The 18,278-nt window shown below is 36.0% G+C and overlaps 1 protein-coding gene across 1 annotated transcript; it reads left to right on the forward strand.

Moving 5' to 3' along the window:
* Positions 1–3,298: 3,298 nt before the first annotated feature.
* Positions 3,299–10,967, forward strand: FGB (fibrinogen beta chain). The gene is made up of 8 exons (XM_090288756.1): positions 3,299–3,394; positions 5,984–6,175; positions 6,657–6,840; positions 7,795–8,022; positions 8,909–9,022; positions 9,407–9,532; positions 9,746–10,031; positions 10,634–10,967. Exons 1-8 carry the CDS (start codon positions 3,320–3,322, stop codon positions 10,863–10,865), a joined length of 1,437 nt encoding a protein of 478 aa, XP_090144882.1. The 5' UTR covers positions 3,299–3,319; the 3' UTR covers positions 10,866–10,967.
* The last annotated feature ends 7,311 nt before the right edge of the window (positions 10,968–18,278 follow it).

The raw sequence follows: 18,278 nt of genomic DNA on the forward strand, positions 1-18,278 counted from the left end.
ATTCTTTTAGCTAGATAATAAATTAACAGAGACAGATACCAGTGGGAAATCAGTTTTAATACATAAGCATGGAAGTTCCCAAAGACAATCAGGCAAAATTGGGTGTCATTTTGGACAAAAGAGAAAAGGGGGAAATGGGGTCTTAGATTTCAAAAATAAAGATGGTTGACTTACAGGTGATTGAGGAAGAGTAGAACACACATGGCAGGCAAATTTTAGCTTCAATGGACAAGGGTGATCTAGCTGCCAGGTGCCTGCTTGGCATCTTCTTATCTACCATATTTAACTCATATTAGGCTAAGGTGAGTAAGCTAAGGTTTTTCCCTGCAGCAGGTCTTTCCATTTGAATCTCTTGGGCAGAAAACGGGAAGGGTCAAATGTCTTTTTCTAGGTCCTTTGTTTCTTAATAACCAGCTTAAAATCATTATCCCAAAAGGCAGATTTAGGGTAGCACAACTCTGGTGCCCTTCGCCATCTAGACATAAAATTTCAGGAGTACAGGGTTCTTGTCTCTCCTGGTCACCAGAGTATCCTTGGCCCCTAGCATGTTACCTTGCCACAAAGCAGGTGCTTCGTATGATGAGCAAAAATTGCCTCATGCTCTATAAACTGGGCCTAACATGAACTGTAAAAGTATCAACAGCAAGTGCATTGACAGTCAGTGCTCACAACTCTACCCTTCGCGCCAGAGCGCTGCTGGGCAGGACAAGTGATTTACTGTCATTGATTCACTGCCCTTGACTTACGTAACAGGATCAGTGAATATGAAGAACACTGTACTATTGATCTGAAATCATAACTGAACAAAGAGTACTCCCTTCCTCCTCCACCAATGGCATCAACATTTTAAAGAAATTAAGTAATTTAGTATGCGAAATCTCTGCAAATACATCCCTTCTCTTTGAAAACGTGGTAATGTACTTCATAATATTAAGTAGTTTAGTGTGTTAGTGTAGCTATCTATAACTACAGAAAAAAAAATCTAACAAGGACTGGAATTAATGAAACTCATAGTTATCATCACTGCATCAGGCATGCCTCTCACACTAGGACTGAGTGTGCCAGTGTGCGACATTATACTCAAGACAGTGGACTAGTCAAAACAACTACGACTACAACAAACAAAGCAAAAAGGTACCAGTAAATTCTTTCTAATGTTTGTATTTTGTTGGGCAATGTGGTGTAAGGGGGAGCATGGACTGTGAGATCAGATAGACCTGGGTCAAGTCCTGGTACAAGTATTGTACTTACTACCTGTTTGCCTTGGGTAGTTTACTTATTTTCTCTTAGCCTCAGTTTTGTCATCTGCATGAAACTTAGTGGTTTCAAGAATTAAATCAGATAAATGATTACCAGAGCTAGGCCTCTGAGGCATGTTTCCATGCAGGTTAATGCACTCATTCATTCTACGATTTTTTATTGGATGCCTACTATGCCCGTCTTGCTCACCAATGTATTGCCCACCACTAGCACACTACCTATCACATAGGAGGCTCTCAAGTACTATCTGTGGAATGAATGTTACATCTGCTCTTATGGAATGTACATTCTAATAGTTTCCTTCCAACTCCCTACTGATAACAGCAAGAATGCTGGTCAGAGTAGAAAAAGGGAGGCTGTAAAGGAGTTTTCATTTTAATGTTGTACAAGAAGAACTTTAAAAATTAAACTTCTAGAAATTAAATAATGGTTCTATTGCTAAATGATGAAATGTCAGTACTTGAAAATGAAGTAATAATATGATGTCACCTCAAAAGAAAAAACATTTTAGTCTTCTTCAGTCTTTTTATTTTATTTATTTTTATTGAGGTAAAGTAGACATATAATAGTCAGTCTTTTTAAATCAGCAAGAATCTGATATCATTAAAATAAAACCCTGCCTAGGTTGTTAAAATAAATTTTTCTCAGTAACATTTTCTATTATTTTAATAATACACACATACACACATTTGCTTTTTCAGCCAGATTGTATATTCTTCTAAGAAAAATTAAAACTAAATTAATCTTAAAGTACAGAATTTACTTACTAATGAATGGGATACAAATATAGAAAATTCCAATCAATTGTTTTATGTAATTTAAATACAATACTTTGCTTCTATAAACCTGAGTGAAAAGAATTTGGGAAAGCAACTTATGCTACCAAGAGATACAAGAAATTTAGTGACTCTCATACCATTTTCAAAAGTCTGCTTCAAAGCATTGTTTAAAACATACTCTCCTGATCCTGCTATCTGTCTAATAAGATCATTTAATATTTTTAATAAGAATGTTTCATGTTCTATACAAAAATACCCAGAAAATGCCACAAAGCAGCACACTTGCTGGGATATATGTTTTTGATTTTGGTTTCCCTATTGATTCTTGCAACAAGCAATTGAAAAGACTAGAGACATGGATCTGGTGGCTTATAGCAAATGCTGAAAAGAAATGGACCACAGTTAGCTCTGAGCATCTATTTGAACTAGATGTGTGAAGGCTTCACTAGTGTTAAAATAATATTGTTTCTGTAAACAGTACAATCTAAAATAAAAATATATATGATTTAAGAATAAAATGTTAAATACGTATCCAATCACCATAATAATGACTTTAATCCAGGAATCTGTAACCTACTAATTATTTTAATAATGTTTAAAATTTGTTGAAGGTTTCATCTTTATTAAGAAAGGACAAAATATGAAACGTGGTCAGAGCAAAAAATGAGGCGAGACACTTCTTTTTTGTCTCTTATAGCACAATGCTGTCATGTTTTGTTCTGATTAATGTATATTAATAAACACATAATGATTTAACATTATTCTTCATTTTAATGGATTATTTCATAATTGAATTAGATGATTGCCTCAAAACATAAGTATTTATGCTATAACTTTAGCGAGCTTGTAATGTGAGTAGGTGCCTTGTTAGACCAATTTTTTTGTGCTTAGATTAAAAATATTTTTTTCTCACACATTCTTTGTAAGCTTGGATGTCATCCACATTAATTTACAGGAAATGCGATGCACATGTCTTTTAGGAATGTCATAATTTCCCATCATATTTTCCAATGAACTGAATTAAAGAACTTCAGCATTCTAAATTTGGCCAACAGAGAATAGCTGAATGACAAGTAAATAAGTCTTACTGGGAAGATGTTGCTTAAGTGATAAAATGGTTCAGCCAACAAGTGAACCAAAAAATTAAATATTAACTACGGAAAGTAACCATTTCTAAAGTCATACCTCACAGAGGGTTCGGGTATATATAGGATTGAAGTGCTCTCAGTTAAGTTCACAAGAGAGGGACTTTTTCTTGGAACTTTCAAAAAATTTAAATCATGAAACATCTATTACTGCTACTACTGTGTGTTTTTGTAGTTGAATCCCAAGCTCTCAGTGACTATGACAATGAGGTGACTTAAAAAAATTTATTATATTATTACTAATATTAGTAATGTAAAATATAACAATCATAACCGTATGGAATATTTATTTTCAGTGAAATTAATCTTGATTTTAATTATGAAATGGAATTGTCAATCTCAGGGACCCATTTTGTCTCAACAATGTTACATAGTATTTCTTATATAAAAACAAAATAATAATTTTTGTTTTCTGGTTTATCACTTTCATTTTCCCAGGGTGAAGATGATGCACCAAAGGTAAGATGTGTTTATTCTTATTTGCTGTTATCCTGAGTACGATGAACTTTCTTTGGTTCTACTAACACATTACTAAATCGTAAGAACAAAAATGTGAGAATTTTGCAGACTATAAAATAAGAGCAATGTTTTACAAGAAAGAAAGACATGGTAGACAGGGTCTCTGTGGAGAAGGAGGGCCATATATAGTTCCTGAATTACTGGCTATTTGTGATTGAAATTTATAAACTAAATCTAAAAGCAGAATAGATCAAAGGCAGTGATAGAAAATGAAATATTGTTTTTTCAGATTATGAAATTTAAGTCATAGGTAATATTGTTATTATTAAAGATTATGAAACATATAGCCCAGTTTAATTTATTCATTTGTAGAATAGTTTTTCCTAAAGTACTATCTTTGCTGATTTATTCCTATGGGTTTGAAGATATCAGAAGTACAGAAATACATTTAAGGAAATGAAAATTTAAAGAATTTTAATTTTAATATCAAATGAATCATGATCAAATTTCTTATATATAACATAGTATTGCCACACTAGAAATAAAAGTACACAATGATGTTTAAAAGATGTCCTTCATTTTGAATCATTTGTTGAATTTGAAGGAACTCTCTAAGTGATCTAATTATCAAACTATACATATAAAAATATCCTTGTCTGGTTAATTGCATTAGGTAAGAACATTGTCAAGAACATGTAAATATTTGTGAAGTACTTGGCTAAGCACTTACATTCTTGCTCACAAACTAATCTCTACAGAGGCAGTTTACTAGTTTAGGCTTCAAAATGGATTTTCTAGTTTTAGTTATTTTAATAAGTGGTCTTCATAAACCTGAATATCCATATAATGTTTGAAAATTTTTTATTTCTTTATCTCTTGTAAAGCTAGGTCTTCGATGTTACCTTTCTAATAGCACTTTGGAATAAAAGAAAACATTGTTCCTTCTGTTATAAATAGATTTATAATACACAGGTGAATTATATTTTATAAAATTCCTATTAGAACAGACCGGCTCTGACAGAGAGACCACGATTTTGAAATAGAATATGTCTTTTTCCCTCACATCTTCACACATCATTTTTATTGCTATCATACATAACAGATACTATAATTTAAGTCCAGCAGTTAAGCAGGGGAATCAGGAACCAACCTGCCTGGGTTTAAAGCCTAGCACCCTCCAACTAAATATTAAATATTATAACTTAATGAGTGATTAATAGTAATTGAATGACTTCCAGGCTCACAAAATAACTAGAAAGCTTAGTCTCTGCTTCAAATCTAGTCTTTCAATAATTTGTAATTGAACTTGAAAGCATATCATTACTGATAGACTATATGATAATACAGTAGATTCAAGTCAACCCTTTTATATTGCAATGCATATTTTCTACTTCATCTTTTAATGTAATATTTTTAACAAATAATTTTAATCACAACACATATACCTTGAGAATTATTTTAAATATGAAAAGTTATGATGTTTGATAAAGAAATCACATAGGAAATTTCATTAGAATGGTTTATCAAATAATTTTGTTGATAGAAGTTAGGGGGATTAACAGAGGAAAAGTCACTTAAACTATAGTACCTGTTATGTGTGATTGAGATAAAAATAATAACAAATACTATGTGCCAGGTACTCTTTTGAGGATCTCATATGCAATAAATTATTTTAAGTCTTACAATCATCTTAAACAGCAGATACTAACTATTATTATCCCTATTTTACAGATAAGGAAATGGGTACAGATAAAATAACTTGTCCAAGATCTTACAGCTAGTAGGTGGTAGGGTGAAGCCAAGGAGTCTAGCTCCAGAGTGCCCTATTTCTTATAAAGCATGTTGGAGGCAAGGGTTGTCCTATTATAAATAAATTTGTATTGCTTCAGGATATTATTATGTAGGAGTTACCCAAATTAATCATCAATTCATAAAAACTAAACATGGGGAAATAATTAGCAATAATTATAGAAATTTAGTAATCCAAGAGGCTTCAGACTATTTATTCTTCCTGACAATATATTCCTCACTATTGTGCGTCATTCAGTGTATAGGTTCCATGAATCTGAGCTCATTACTACTCATAATCTGATGCAGCTTAATTTTGGGGCCACTTTTAAAACACTATGTGAGATACAGTAGCTTTTTTGCGCAGTTTTTCTTTCTGCTCACACTAAAAAAACCTAAACAACTTATTGATTTACCAACTGGGCAGTTGGTGGACCTTAAGCAAATCATTAGTTGTGTGATAACGTAAATTATAAAATGAGGATGTTGCAATAGTTACGTCCCAAATCTTCTGTAACACTCTATATTTTATTTCTGCCTGTTTCTCTGAAGAGAGGTTTTGATGCGCGCGGTCACCGACCACTCGACAGGAAGAGGGAAGACGCTCCCATCCTGAGACCTGCCCCACCTCCCATCAGTGGAGGTGGCTATCGGGCTCGTCCAGCCAAAGTAGCTGCCAACCAAAAGAAAGTGGAAAGAAAAGCCCCTGACGCTGGGGGCTGCCTTCATGCCGACCCAGACCTGGTAGGTGCCCTGGTGTTCCTTGTGGTGATGGGTGGCCCATGCAGAGAAAGCCTCTGTGCTCATCATGGCTTCCTAATTGTGGTTATTTTGTGTATTTTGGAAGTACATACGAAACATAAACATACTGGGCCTTTGGTTGAAAGTTTCTTTCTAGTTTTCTTTGGTCTGAGCCCAAGATTACATCTGAAGACTCATGGGTGTTGCCTCTACCTTTGTATTTTGCCCCTTCCATGTGTTTGGATGAGAAATTTTTCACTTATTTATTACATTTATATTTACACTTATTTTGTGGTAAGGCCTATTTTTAACTTTCATAGGAATATGGTGATGACTCTAGAATTCCTGGGCTTGCCTAAAGAAAAGCAAATGCCAAGTTTTTATATTGGCTAATGATATCATTGGATTTTCACTATGTGCTATTTTCACAAATATACATAACCCAGATTCTTCATCTAACGCCTGATACTTTCTTTGTCTGCAGGGAGTGTTGTGTCCTACAGGATGTCAGTTGCAAGAAACATTGGTAAACCAGGAAAGACCAATCAGAAACAGTGTGAATGAGTTACATAATAACATGGATTCTATTTCCCACACCGCTTCTGACACCTTTCAGTATATGAATGTACTAAAAGACATGTGGAAAAACTGGCAGAAGCAAGTAAAAGGTAGATATCCCTGCGTTTTCCATTTGATTCTGTTACACAGTGGGACTGTTAAGATTGCCATGGGAACGCACAATGAAGAGAAGAGTAACATTTCTAGGTTATGCTCAACAGCACCCTGAGTCTTTCAGTATGGTCCTGATCACCCTGGAGTCCCCACGTGGTCACCTTCACGTGCAACTTGTTAGGGAAACGCTATTTAACTCATTCCCAATGTGGCATCAGCAGGGACAATTTTCTATGAAAAATTTTTGAGTCCTCATTTGTAATCTGTAAAAAACTTGTGACTCAGGAGACAATATTCACACAGTAAAAATTTAGCATTTATGTATGTAACACTTGAGGTTTTGAATATAAGAGGGTAATCCATGACAGACTCAATTGTATGTATTGCAAATAATGATACCTAACCTTTGAATCTTGAGATCTGAATTGAGTGCTATGGGCTTTGTAGTTAGAAATCAGCTAGTGAGCGAGTCTGACGTAGACACCTCAGTGTACAGTTTGCCCAAGTTTGGACATTTTTCAAAGGAATTATGACATCTCCCTTGTAAATTTTAAGGCTCTGCTATACTTACGTGAGATGAATAAATAAATCTAGTGTATCCACTCCGTAAGATGTTGAACTTCTGAGACGGAAGGTCTTAATACTTTCTCCTTTTTTCCTCACCAAAAAATAAACAACCTATTGTATTTACTTTTAAGCATAACTTTTAGCTTACACTTAAGGTAAATTACTGGGGTAGTGGCTAGAATATGTTAATTTGCATATGCCATGCACCAAATAATTTTCTCTTAAGTACGACTGCATAGCATGACTGCCTCATGGTGGCTCAGTGCCCATTCATTTATTCTCAGAAAATCTGAACCACGATTGTGTGGTTGAATACTTTCAGGTTTTTGTTTTTTAATCAGGAGAAAAATGCTAACCATTCTGACATAATTTCACTTTTCCAGATAACGAAAATGTAATAAATGAGTACACCTCAGAGCTGGAAAACTACCGACTATATATAGATGAGACTTTGAATAGTAATATCCCGACTAACCTTCGTGTACTCCGTGCAATCCTGGAAAACTTGAGAAGCAGAATACAAAAATTAGAAACCGATGTGTCGGCTCAGATAGACTACTGCCGTACCCCGTGCACTGTCAGCTGCAACATTCCTGTGGTGTCTGGCAAAGGTAACAGTTAACAAACATGTTTCTGGGGAGTTCCAGAAGGATTCACACTCCCTAAAAATAAGGGAACAACAGCAACGAAAAAGTCCAGTGGATTTTCTCCCACCGATCATAATGACGTCGCAGCGCACGCCTAACATGCCGCGTTCTGACGTAGCCTAATATATTTGCACGCTTTGGCCGAGCGTAATGACGTCGTAGCGCACGCCTAACATGCCGCGCTCTGACGTAGCCTAATATATTTGCACGCTTTGGCCGAGCGTAATGACATCGTAGCGCACGCCTAACATGCCGCGCTCTGACGTAGCCTAATGTCTTTGCACGCTTTGGCCGAGCGTAATGACATCGTAGCGCACGCCTAACATGCCGCGTTCTGACGTAGCCTAATGTATTTGCACGCTTTGGCCGAGCGTAATGACGTCGTAGCGCACGCCTAACATGCCGCGCTCTGACGTAGCCTAATGTCTTTGCACGCTTTGGCCGAGCGTAATGACGTCATAGCGCACGCCTAACATGCCGCGCTCTGACGTAGCCTAATGCCTTTGCCCGCTTTGGCCGGGCAGGGTGGAGGGTGAGGACGGTGGGAGCTCCACACGTGCAGTGAAGAGATGCAGAACGGAAGTGTCTTCATTCCATGTGCTCTGGCTGTACAGCTGGCAGATAGCCCGGGACACAAAAGGTGGAGAAGGACTTTTTCATCCCTTTTGCAGTTGTAACTCAAAACTGAGTTTTATTTTGAGTAAAAGAAAGATTCGATGTCCGTAATACATTCTCAGATACCAAAAGCAAAACATTCCTCCGGAACCCATGTACTCATCAAATGGATGACTAAAGACCAAGTAAATCTGTTGCAGTTCCCTGAATATAATACGTTCCCTTCTGGTTGCAGAATGTGAGGAAATCATCAGGAATGGAGGTGAAACATCCGAGCTGTATCTCATTCAGCCTCACAGTTCTGTCAAACCGTACAGAGTATACTGTGACATGACCACGGAAGGTGGAGGTAAGTGTTGAGTAGTTGTTGACCGGCTATTCTGTAATTATTTTGATACCACAAAATCCTAGGAAATAAAACCTTACTTTAACGTAACTAACAATAGGCCATTCGATCTGGAAGTCAATATTTTAAAAGTTATAAGATACCTATGAGTCACAATTCAGAGTAAGATAAAGCACTTGCAGATTTTAAAGATTTTAAGAGTTTTCTTCTCATATTTATCTGCTTGTTAGGTCTATTGTGGAGCACTTAGATGGGCAGAATTGAAATTAAATAGACAAAGAATTCAGACATTTCCCTCAAAAGGCTATTACTTGTTGTTGTTGAATATGTGCTGTTTTTTTTTTGTTTGTTTGTTTGTTTTTTTCTTTCTCTTTCTTTGACTCAAAGGATGGACAGTAATTCAGAACCGTCAAGATGGTAGCGTCGACTTTGGCAGGAAATGGAATCCATATAAACAAGGCTTTGGCAATATTGCAACCAATGAAGATGGGAAAAAATTCTGTGGCCTACCAGGTAATAACTGAAGAGTACAAAATAAAATCATTGTATCTAAAATGGGTTTTTTTAATTTTTTTTCCATTAAAAGGAAAACATAGTTGTTGGGAGTCTGTTTTAGGTAGTTCAGAAGAATTTATGAAAAGAGTGTGAAAGACGAGAGAAGAAAGGCAGTTTTTAGTTTCTAAAGGTTTTATTTTTGGTGAGATTTTATTTATTTATTTTTTTTAGGTGAGTATTGGCTTGGAAATGATAAAATTAGTCAGCTTACCAAGATGGGACCCACTGAACTTCTGATTGAAATGGAGGACTGGAAAGGAGATAAGGTAAAGGCACGCTATGGAGGATTCACTATACAGAACGAGGCAAACAAGTACCAGATCTCAGTGAACAGATATAAGGGGACAGCTGGCAATGCCCTCATGGAAGGAGCTTCTCAACTGGTGGGAGAAAACCGAACCATGACCATTCACAACGGCATGTTCTTCAGCACGTACGACAGAGACAATGACGGCTGGTATGTATTGTGTTCTTCCCTCCTGCTGTAAAAGTCACCGCAGGTATTGTTGTTTGGGATCATTAATAATAGCTAATGTTGTTAATAACTCTCATTCCTTGGGTAGTTACTGTGTGTCAAGCACTGAAGTGTTAAGCTCTTTCTGTATCATTCCGATAAGGTTGCCCTTAGGATCCTCACTTGACAGATGAAGTTTAGAGAGATTACGTAACTTATTCAAAGGCATACAACTATGAAAGATAGAACTGGAATTAGAATACTCTTACCTTCTGAGTAGTGAGTGTTTAGATAAATTTCTGTATCTCTATATTGAAATGTATATATTCGAAGCCTTCATTTTGTTTTTCAGAGTTCTCTAATACTAAGAGATTGGAAAGCTATCATTCCAGTTTAAAGTAACACATATAGATGCATTTGCCACATAGGCCCAGGTCTCTCCGTTTCTTGTCTGAGGGCAGAGAAGGTCTTTGGTGTATTAGTGTGACTTTACTCACAGAACCAGAGGGAAGGGGTATAGCACACAGCATCCTCTGTGGGTACTTTACATTGAATTAACTGGTCAACACTGCAGTTGTAATAACCTCAAACATGTTTCTTTTCAGGTTAAACTCAGACCCCAGGAAACAGTGCTCTAAAGAGGATGGTGGTGGATGGTGGTACAATAGATGTCATGCAGCCAATCCAAATGGCAGATACTACTGGGGTGGGCATTACAGCTGGGACATGGCAAAACATGGCACCGATGATGGAGTGGTCTGGATGAACTGGAAGGGGTCCTGGTATTCGTTGAAGAAGATGTCTATGAAGATCAGGCCCTTCTTCCCACAGCAATAGTCCCAAAAACATAGATTTTTATTCTTCCATCTGTAACATTTTTTTTATATCACGTCACTGCAATTTTCTTTCATATATTATATCCCTCTAAAACTGTCAAAAGGCTATAAGTGTGATTTTTTGGAAAAACTATTTAGGGTAAATGACATTAAAATCAGCACACTATTTTCTTTTGTGCTGTTCATTTATATTGCTGACCAAGAAGTAACCAAAAGGATAGTTGTGAACAGTCAGTGTTCAGAATTTCAATTCCAGTTGATCGTGTAAAGTTTCAAGTTAGGAAGAGGAATTTTCTATCATTGTAGAAAAACTATGAGGCAAACTAAAAGCCTACGTTTAAAAGTTCACTTTGAAAACTCATATTTATTTATGTAAGGTCTGTCGCAGAAAACTTTCAAAAAGAATGAAAATTAAACTAGTCTCTGTTGCAGTAAAGTAATGTCTTCTTATTTTGTAATCCACATGGCCAATGAGTTAGGCTTTTGACTTTTAAGAAAAGAAGTATTCACAACTTCAAGTAGCTCACAAACTGGCATGGAATGTTTGAAGATTGAAAATCTCACTCTGCACCAGGGGAAACCACTGCTCTGGCACTTAGCCAGACTTTGGGATCAGCATTTCCAAGAGGGCACTTGGGATCGAGTCTTCACCATTTGTTTTTTTGGGGGGGAAATAGTGAGGTAGGAAGCAGCAGTTGCCTATTGCCCCTGGAAATTAGGCTAACTGGCCTCAACTGGGTTATTGTTTCTTAAATAGTTATACCAGAACTGAAATATAAGTGAATTTTTTGTTTTTTCCATGTCTCCCCAAGAAATGAATGCCTCAACTCAACATTATTTTACCTTGTATTCTCCTATCACTTCACTCCAACTGCCCTGGGCAACTCCATGGCCCTAGGTCCCCTTTCCTTAGCTTAGCATCAGAGCCGTTGATTTTCTTGGAAACTTGTGGTCCTGAGGTTCATCCTCTTAACCTTTACATCTAAGCCAGTGGTTCTCATCCTTTCTAATGCCGCGACCCTTTAATACAGTTCCTCATGTTGTGGTGACCCCCAGCCATAAAGTTATTTTTATTGCTACTTCATAACTGTAATTTTGCTACTGTTATAAATCATAATGTAAATATCTGATATGCAGGATGTATTTTCATTGTTACAAATTGAACATCATTAAAACATAGTGATTAATCACAAAAACTACGTAATTATATGTGTTTTCCAATGGTCTTAGGTGACCCCTGTGAAACGGTCGTTGGACCCCCAAAGGGGTCGCGACCCACAGGTTGAGAACCGCTGATCTAAGCAAAGGCTGTTAATTTTTATCATGTAAATATGGTCACTCTTAATTCCTCATCAAATCCAACTTCAACTTTTACCTAGTTTCCCTGCCATAGTTCTGTCCTAGCCCTAACTACTATCTATTACTCTGTTATTGCATATACCCAGTTACTTTCCTGCTCAATGTTATTTCCCTGTTATCTAAATTTTAAGTCTGAAGTCTTTAGCTGGGAGTGAAAATGGTCCCTGCACTGTCCTCTGCCCCACCCCCATCCCACATCTATATTCTTGTCACAGTGAGGTTTTCACCTTCCAGGAAAGGTCAGGACCTTTTATATGGCACCCTCATTGTTAACTGTCTTTTCCCCAAATCCATCTGGCAAATTGCTCTTTGTTTTCAAGCCTCACTTTAATAGTAATTTATCTGTTGTACATACCTTCCTCCTTCACTAGTAATGAGATCTTTCTCATCTGTGATTCCAGAGTCATTAGCCCATCAGAAAGGTTGATTTTCATAAGTTCATACATATTAGATGATTAATCCAATGATTATCAAGATCTTAGGTGTCCTATTTTTAAATATATAGAACCCATTTTCCAACAAAGGCACAGACAGAAACTGAATATGCAAAATTCTTGGAAGTAGAACTTTTGCAGAAAGGCTGGCTGTAGCGAAGGCCCACTGAATCATGGGTGGTGAAAGGCAAGAGCCCAACCCAATGACAGTGTACCTCAGACCTTTGTTAAACCCCTAGACACTCACCGAGGATCTAAAGAATTCCTGGAATTTAAACTAAAGCCACAGATTAAAAACCAGTAGTAAGTAACTTGATGGTCAATTCTTAGTTAATGTACAAGTAGCAGAAACAGAGAGACCAGTCCTACGTGACACATAATATCTGGGTCTCTGGGAAGAAGTAAGCCTTCTTAAGGTATCATTTGGTAAGAAATGCTACATATAAGACTTAGGCCTTTCAAGCATCACAATTGTGAATATAATAAAAAAGGAGTGTCCCCTAGTTAGAATATGTTAAACCCTATCTAAAAAGATGAACTCATGACTTTTTTGAAGATAATAAAAAGATGAATTGAAAATTACCAATCCCACACTATGGCATGAAAGTATAATATATTTTATTATACAATTAGGACTGAAAGCATGTAACAAAATATAAAGGATATGTGCACTCTGGATGTAAACTTCTAGTTCCTCTGCATTTAGGAACCAAGGAAAACAGCTAATGTAACTAAGGGATTGCTTTTTAAGCTGAACACAGATTTCTCCACATGGGGCAAAAATGTGAATGACATGACACCGGCAGCTGCAGTCAACTGGCATTTCTGTTTAAGCATGAACACCAAATATCACATAGGCTGATCATCCAAACCTGCAGATCTTATTTAAAATACAATTTTACTTGTGTCAACCAGGTTTGAAATCTTGTGACTTCACAGGTGACTACTGCCTGTGTTTAAGACTTGACTGGGGTTTATCAACATGGTCTCCAATGCTAGAACCACTATTTCTATTCCAGTGGCCCTCAGCCACAGATCATTCTCTAGGTGGGACTTCTAGATTTTTTTAAGTATAGATGCTGCCTACCATTTGTACAGAGACCTGAGACTGTGATTGTTGAATTCCATCCCTTCCTTCACTGAGGCAAGTGATTTGACGGTCTCTGCTTGAGCTCCCACTGGAAAGCAACTCTGCAACTGGTCTCAATGCATTGCTGCATAACTATGGCTAAACCTATCAAAGGGGATGATTTCTGTTTATTTTAACAACATTAAGTGTTATTTTAGATAATGAAAGTAGTATATATTATTCGTAGACCTTTTGGGAAGTAGAGAAAAAAGTAGAACCACGTAATTTCAACAATGATAAAGAAGCAGCTAATATTTTGATTTATATTTTTCTTGTTTTCCTGTGTATATTTTAGTGCCTGAATTGATCACATTGTGTCATGTTATTTGATGTTTCTATTAATATTATTTTCTATAATATGCCTTTTAATGGCCATATAACATTCCATCATGTAAATGTTCTCTAATTTTTAAAGTAAATCTCTCATTTGACATTTGTATTTTTCTGAACATTTTCTAATAATACTGAAATTAGCATATTTCTACAGTAACCTTTTGCATATATGTAATCTGTATAATGTATAATATATATTATTATCTATTTTCTTCTAGAATAAATTCCTAAAGTTAGGTAAATATGTATATCAATTTACATTTGGCATGCACACAAAATTACAAGTGGTTTTTTTCTCCTTCACTAATTCTGAATATTATAATTCAAATATTGACAATTGCTTTAATTTTCATATCTTTAAGTACTACTGCAAGTAAGAGATTTTAAAATATTTAATGACTATCTTCTTTTGATAATTATCTTTTAAATTCTTTCCTCAACTTTCTATTAGCATAATCACCTTTTATATAAATTCTTAACCTTTTTTTTTTGTATGTAGGATAACAATCATGATATTCTGTTTATTCAAGTATTTTATTTCTTAACTGATTATACTGGAAGAATCATATGTTTCTTCAACAAGTCTTAACTTGTACTGGTATTAACCACTGTGTCCTTTCTCTCCTTTTGCCAACAAAGATGTGACCAAAGGCAACATGTTTTTTGTTTTGTATATGGACTGAATTATAGTTTTCCAACAACCCCTTATTTTAAGCAGTCTCAGTCTTACAGAGAAATGACAAGAATGGTTTAATGAATACCTTGATGTCCTTCACCTACATTCACCAGTTGTTTGCAACATTTGCTTTATCTCTCCGAAGGATATACTTCCAATGCAGTTTTGCAACAACTTATGCAGGCATGCAACCTTGAGGTCATCGACCTATTGTAGAGTCAAAGGTGGATTTAGCAAATATTTTCTAGAGTACTCTGTTGCAATCAACCTGTAGCCACCTTCACTCCTGAGCTGATGAATAGCGAGACCACTGTTTAATAGCTGACCACTGTTTAATCAGCTCAAGCCTTGAATTTTCTTGTTTCTGTGGTTTCAAAGTGTTGCTTTTTGTGGAAATGGAAGACATAATGTCTAGCTATTGTATAAGAATTAATTTGAATCAGTATGCAAATTACTTACCATACCCTCCCTCCTATTAAAGATTATTCTCCACAACCAGCTTTATAAAGTACTTTGGATTCAATTAAAAATAGGATGTAGGCTAATCAATAAATGTATGATTAAATAAATAAATTATGATATTTCCAAAATTGTTTCTGTGTAAATTTAATTACCTACCAGCAACTTGTATAATATTCATGACTACCAAAATCTAAATGTTGTTTCTTCTCAAGTTGTTTCATTACTTCACTCAAGTATAACTAATGTTTAGTTTATGATTTTTGCAACTTTTATGTACTTATATTAATATGGTGCCATATTCTTTCAGGCTTTTCTAGACATGACTGGAGATTAGTGAACTTGGCTGGATGGGTCTTGTTCTAATTCACCAGCTGCACCTCTCCTATCAGCTAACTAAACTGGAAATGTATTTTGTTGATTATAAGAGGAACCCATGACAGAGTATAATTAGATCAGTAATACCTCTGGGAAAATAATTAAGATTAAATGCTATATGTAATATTCTCATGTTTAAGTAAATTAAAATAAAAATAAACAATCCAATTTAAAAATTGGCAAAGGACCGGAATAGACACTTCTCCAAAGAGGACATACAAATGACCCATAGACATATGAAAGAATGCTCAACATCACTAATTATCAGATGAAAATTAAAACCACAATGAGATATCACCTCACACCTGGCAGAATAGTTACCATCAATAAATCAACAAACCACAAGTGTTGGCAAAAATGTGAAGAAAAGGGAGCCCTAGTGCACTGTTGGTTGGAATGCCAGCTAGTGCAGCCACTGTGGAAAACATTATGGAGTGTCCTTAAAAACTCCTTTTTGACCCAGCAATTCCACTTTCTGGACATATCTGAAGAATCCCAAAATACCAATACAAAAGAGTATATTCACCCCTATGTTCATAGCAGCATGATTTACAATAGCTAAGATCTGGAAATAGCTCAAGTGCCCATCAGTAGTGTGGTTTAAAAAGCTGTGGGACATTTACACAATGGAATATTATATAGCAGTAAAAAAGAAGGAACTCTTACCTTTGCAACAGCATGGATGAACCTGGAGATTATTATGCTAAGTGAAATAAGCCAATTGGTGAAAGACAAATACCATATGATCTCACTTATAAGAGGAATTTAATAAACAGAATAAACTAATGAGCAAAACAGAACCACAGGCATAGAATCATGGAACAGACTGACATCTATAAGTGGGAATGGAGGAGATGGGGACTGATTGAGAGAAGGTGAAGGGATTAGTCAAAGAACATATATGAAGGAACCATGGACATGGACAATGGTGAGGGGACTGATATGGAAGTGGGAGGTGGGCTGGGTGGAAGGGGACGAAAGGGGGAAAAGTGGGACAACTGTAATAGCATAAACAAAAAAGTGAAAAGAAAAAAAAACCAAACCAAAGAAAAAAAGAACACACACACACACGGAGGAATTCACAATCTAGTGCCATAACAACAGAAACAATTATATTAGAATTATGGGTCGACAATGTTAGTTTTGAGATATGAACAAGAACAGTGAGGGCCCAGAGAACAATCTCTGGTTCTATGTGGGCAGTAAGAAAGGGTTCACAGAAGGAACGGTATTGAGCTGTATGTTAAGGGATGAATGGGAGGCTTCTAGGCAGTATATGGAAAGAGACAGAATCATTAAAGAATCTGATATCAATACCGGTGAGAAATTCAATGACTGAAGTATATAGTGATGGACTGGAGAGACTAAAAAGAGACCAATTTGTGAAAGAGCTAAGAAGTTTTTAGTTTTCTTTATTAAAGTATAGTTGATCTACAAAATATTCTATTAGTTTATAATATACAACATAGTGGCTCTACATTTATGTACTTTATAATGCGATCGCCATGATAAGTCTGGTAACCATCTGTTATCAGACATAGTTATTAAGATGTTATTGACAAGTTTCTCTGCACTATGCATTATATCCCCATGAAGTACTGATTTTATAACTGAAAGTGTGTACATCTTATTCCCTTTCACCTTTTCCACTCATCCCCCCACCCTGTCCCTGCAGACAACCATCAGTTTGTTCTCTGTATCTATGTGTCTGTTTTGTTTGTTCTTTCATTTGGTTTTAACTCAACCTTAAGGTGTTAAATAAGAGAAAGGCATGACGGATTTGTTTTTTGAAAGGTAACTTTGTGGAGAATGAATGAACAAAAGAAGGGTGGTAAAGCAAGATATTAAAAGACTGTTGAACACCCTAATTTAGGAAAGATGAACATAAGATAACACAAGTCACTAAAGTGCTGTTAGAATGGGCAATTTTAGAGTAAAAGATGGTTTTGGAATAGATTGGATATAAGAATTTTAATAAAGAAGCTGAGAAGGTGCCCCAATTTTTTAAATTAAGAAACTAGAGGGCTAATGCTGCTTCTGGCTCGGATAAGGAATAGAGAAGATACAACGGGTTTTAATGAAAAGTCATCGGTTGAATCTTAAGTTAATGAGGAATAGCTAACTGGATGTGTTCAGTATTAGTTGAAATAATGGATCTGGATGTCAGGTCTGAAGTTTTAGATTTGGCTATCGTCAACCTGCTGATGGTAATTGAAACTACAGTGATCGTCAAGCCAACCAAGGAGAAAATGTACACATAGAGTGAGAAAAGATGGTCTGGCTACGCTGCTGATCGCCTGTTCTCTTGTCTCCTTAGTAACAGAATCCTAACTTTAATGAAATAGCTAACAGTCAGTGTCTCATATCTCCTGTGGCTAGATATGTCCATGTGACTGAACTGTGGATAATGAGATTTAAGCGAAGTGCTATATGAAACATCCAGGAAATTTCCTTCAAAGAGAGAAGGTACTTGTTTTGACTTCTGTCTTTCCTCTTTCTTCCAGATTTCCACAGCACATAATGTTTAAAACATGAGGTAAACCTGCAGATGGAACTACAAAGTTATTGTTGACTTTAAGGAGAACAATTTCAAGAGAGTGATAACCAAGTGAAAATCAACTGAAAATGGGTTTCTATGTAAATGAG

Source organism: Furipterus horrens, unplaced genomic scaffold, assembly GCF_987537825.1.
Source record: "Furipterus horrens unplaced genomic scaffold, mFurHor1.1.pri manual_scaffold_10, whole genome shotgun sequence".
NCBI classification, from domain to species: domain Eukaryota; kingdom Metazoa; phylum Chordata; class Mammalia; order Chiroptera; family Furipteridae; genus Furipterus; species Furipterus horrens.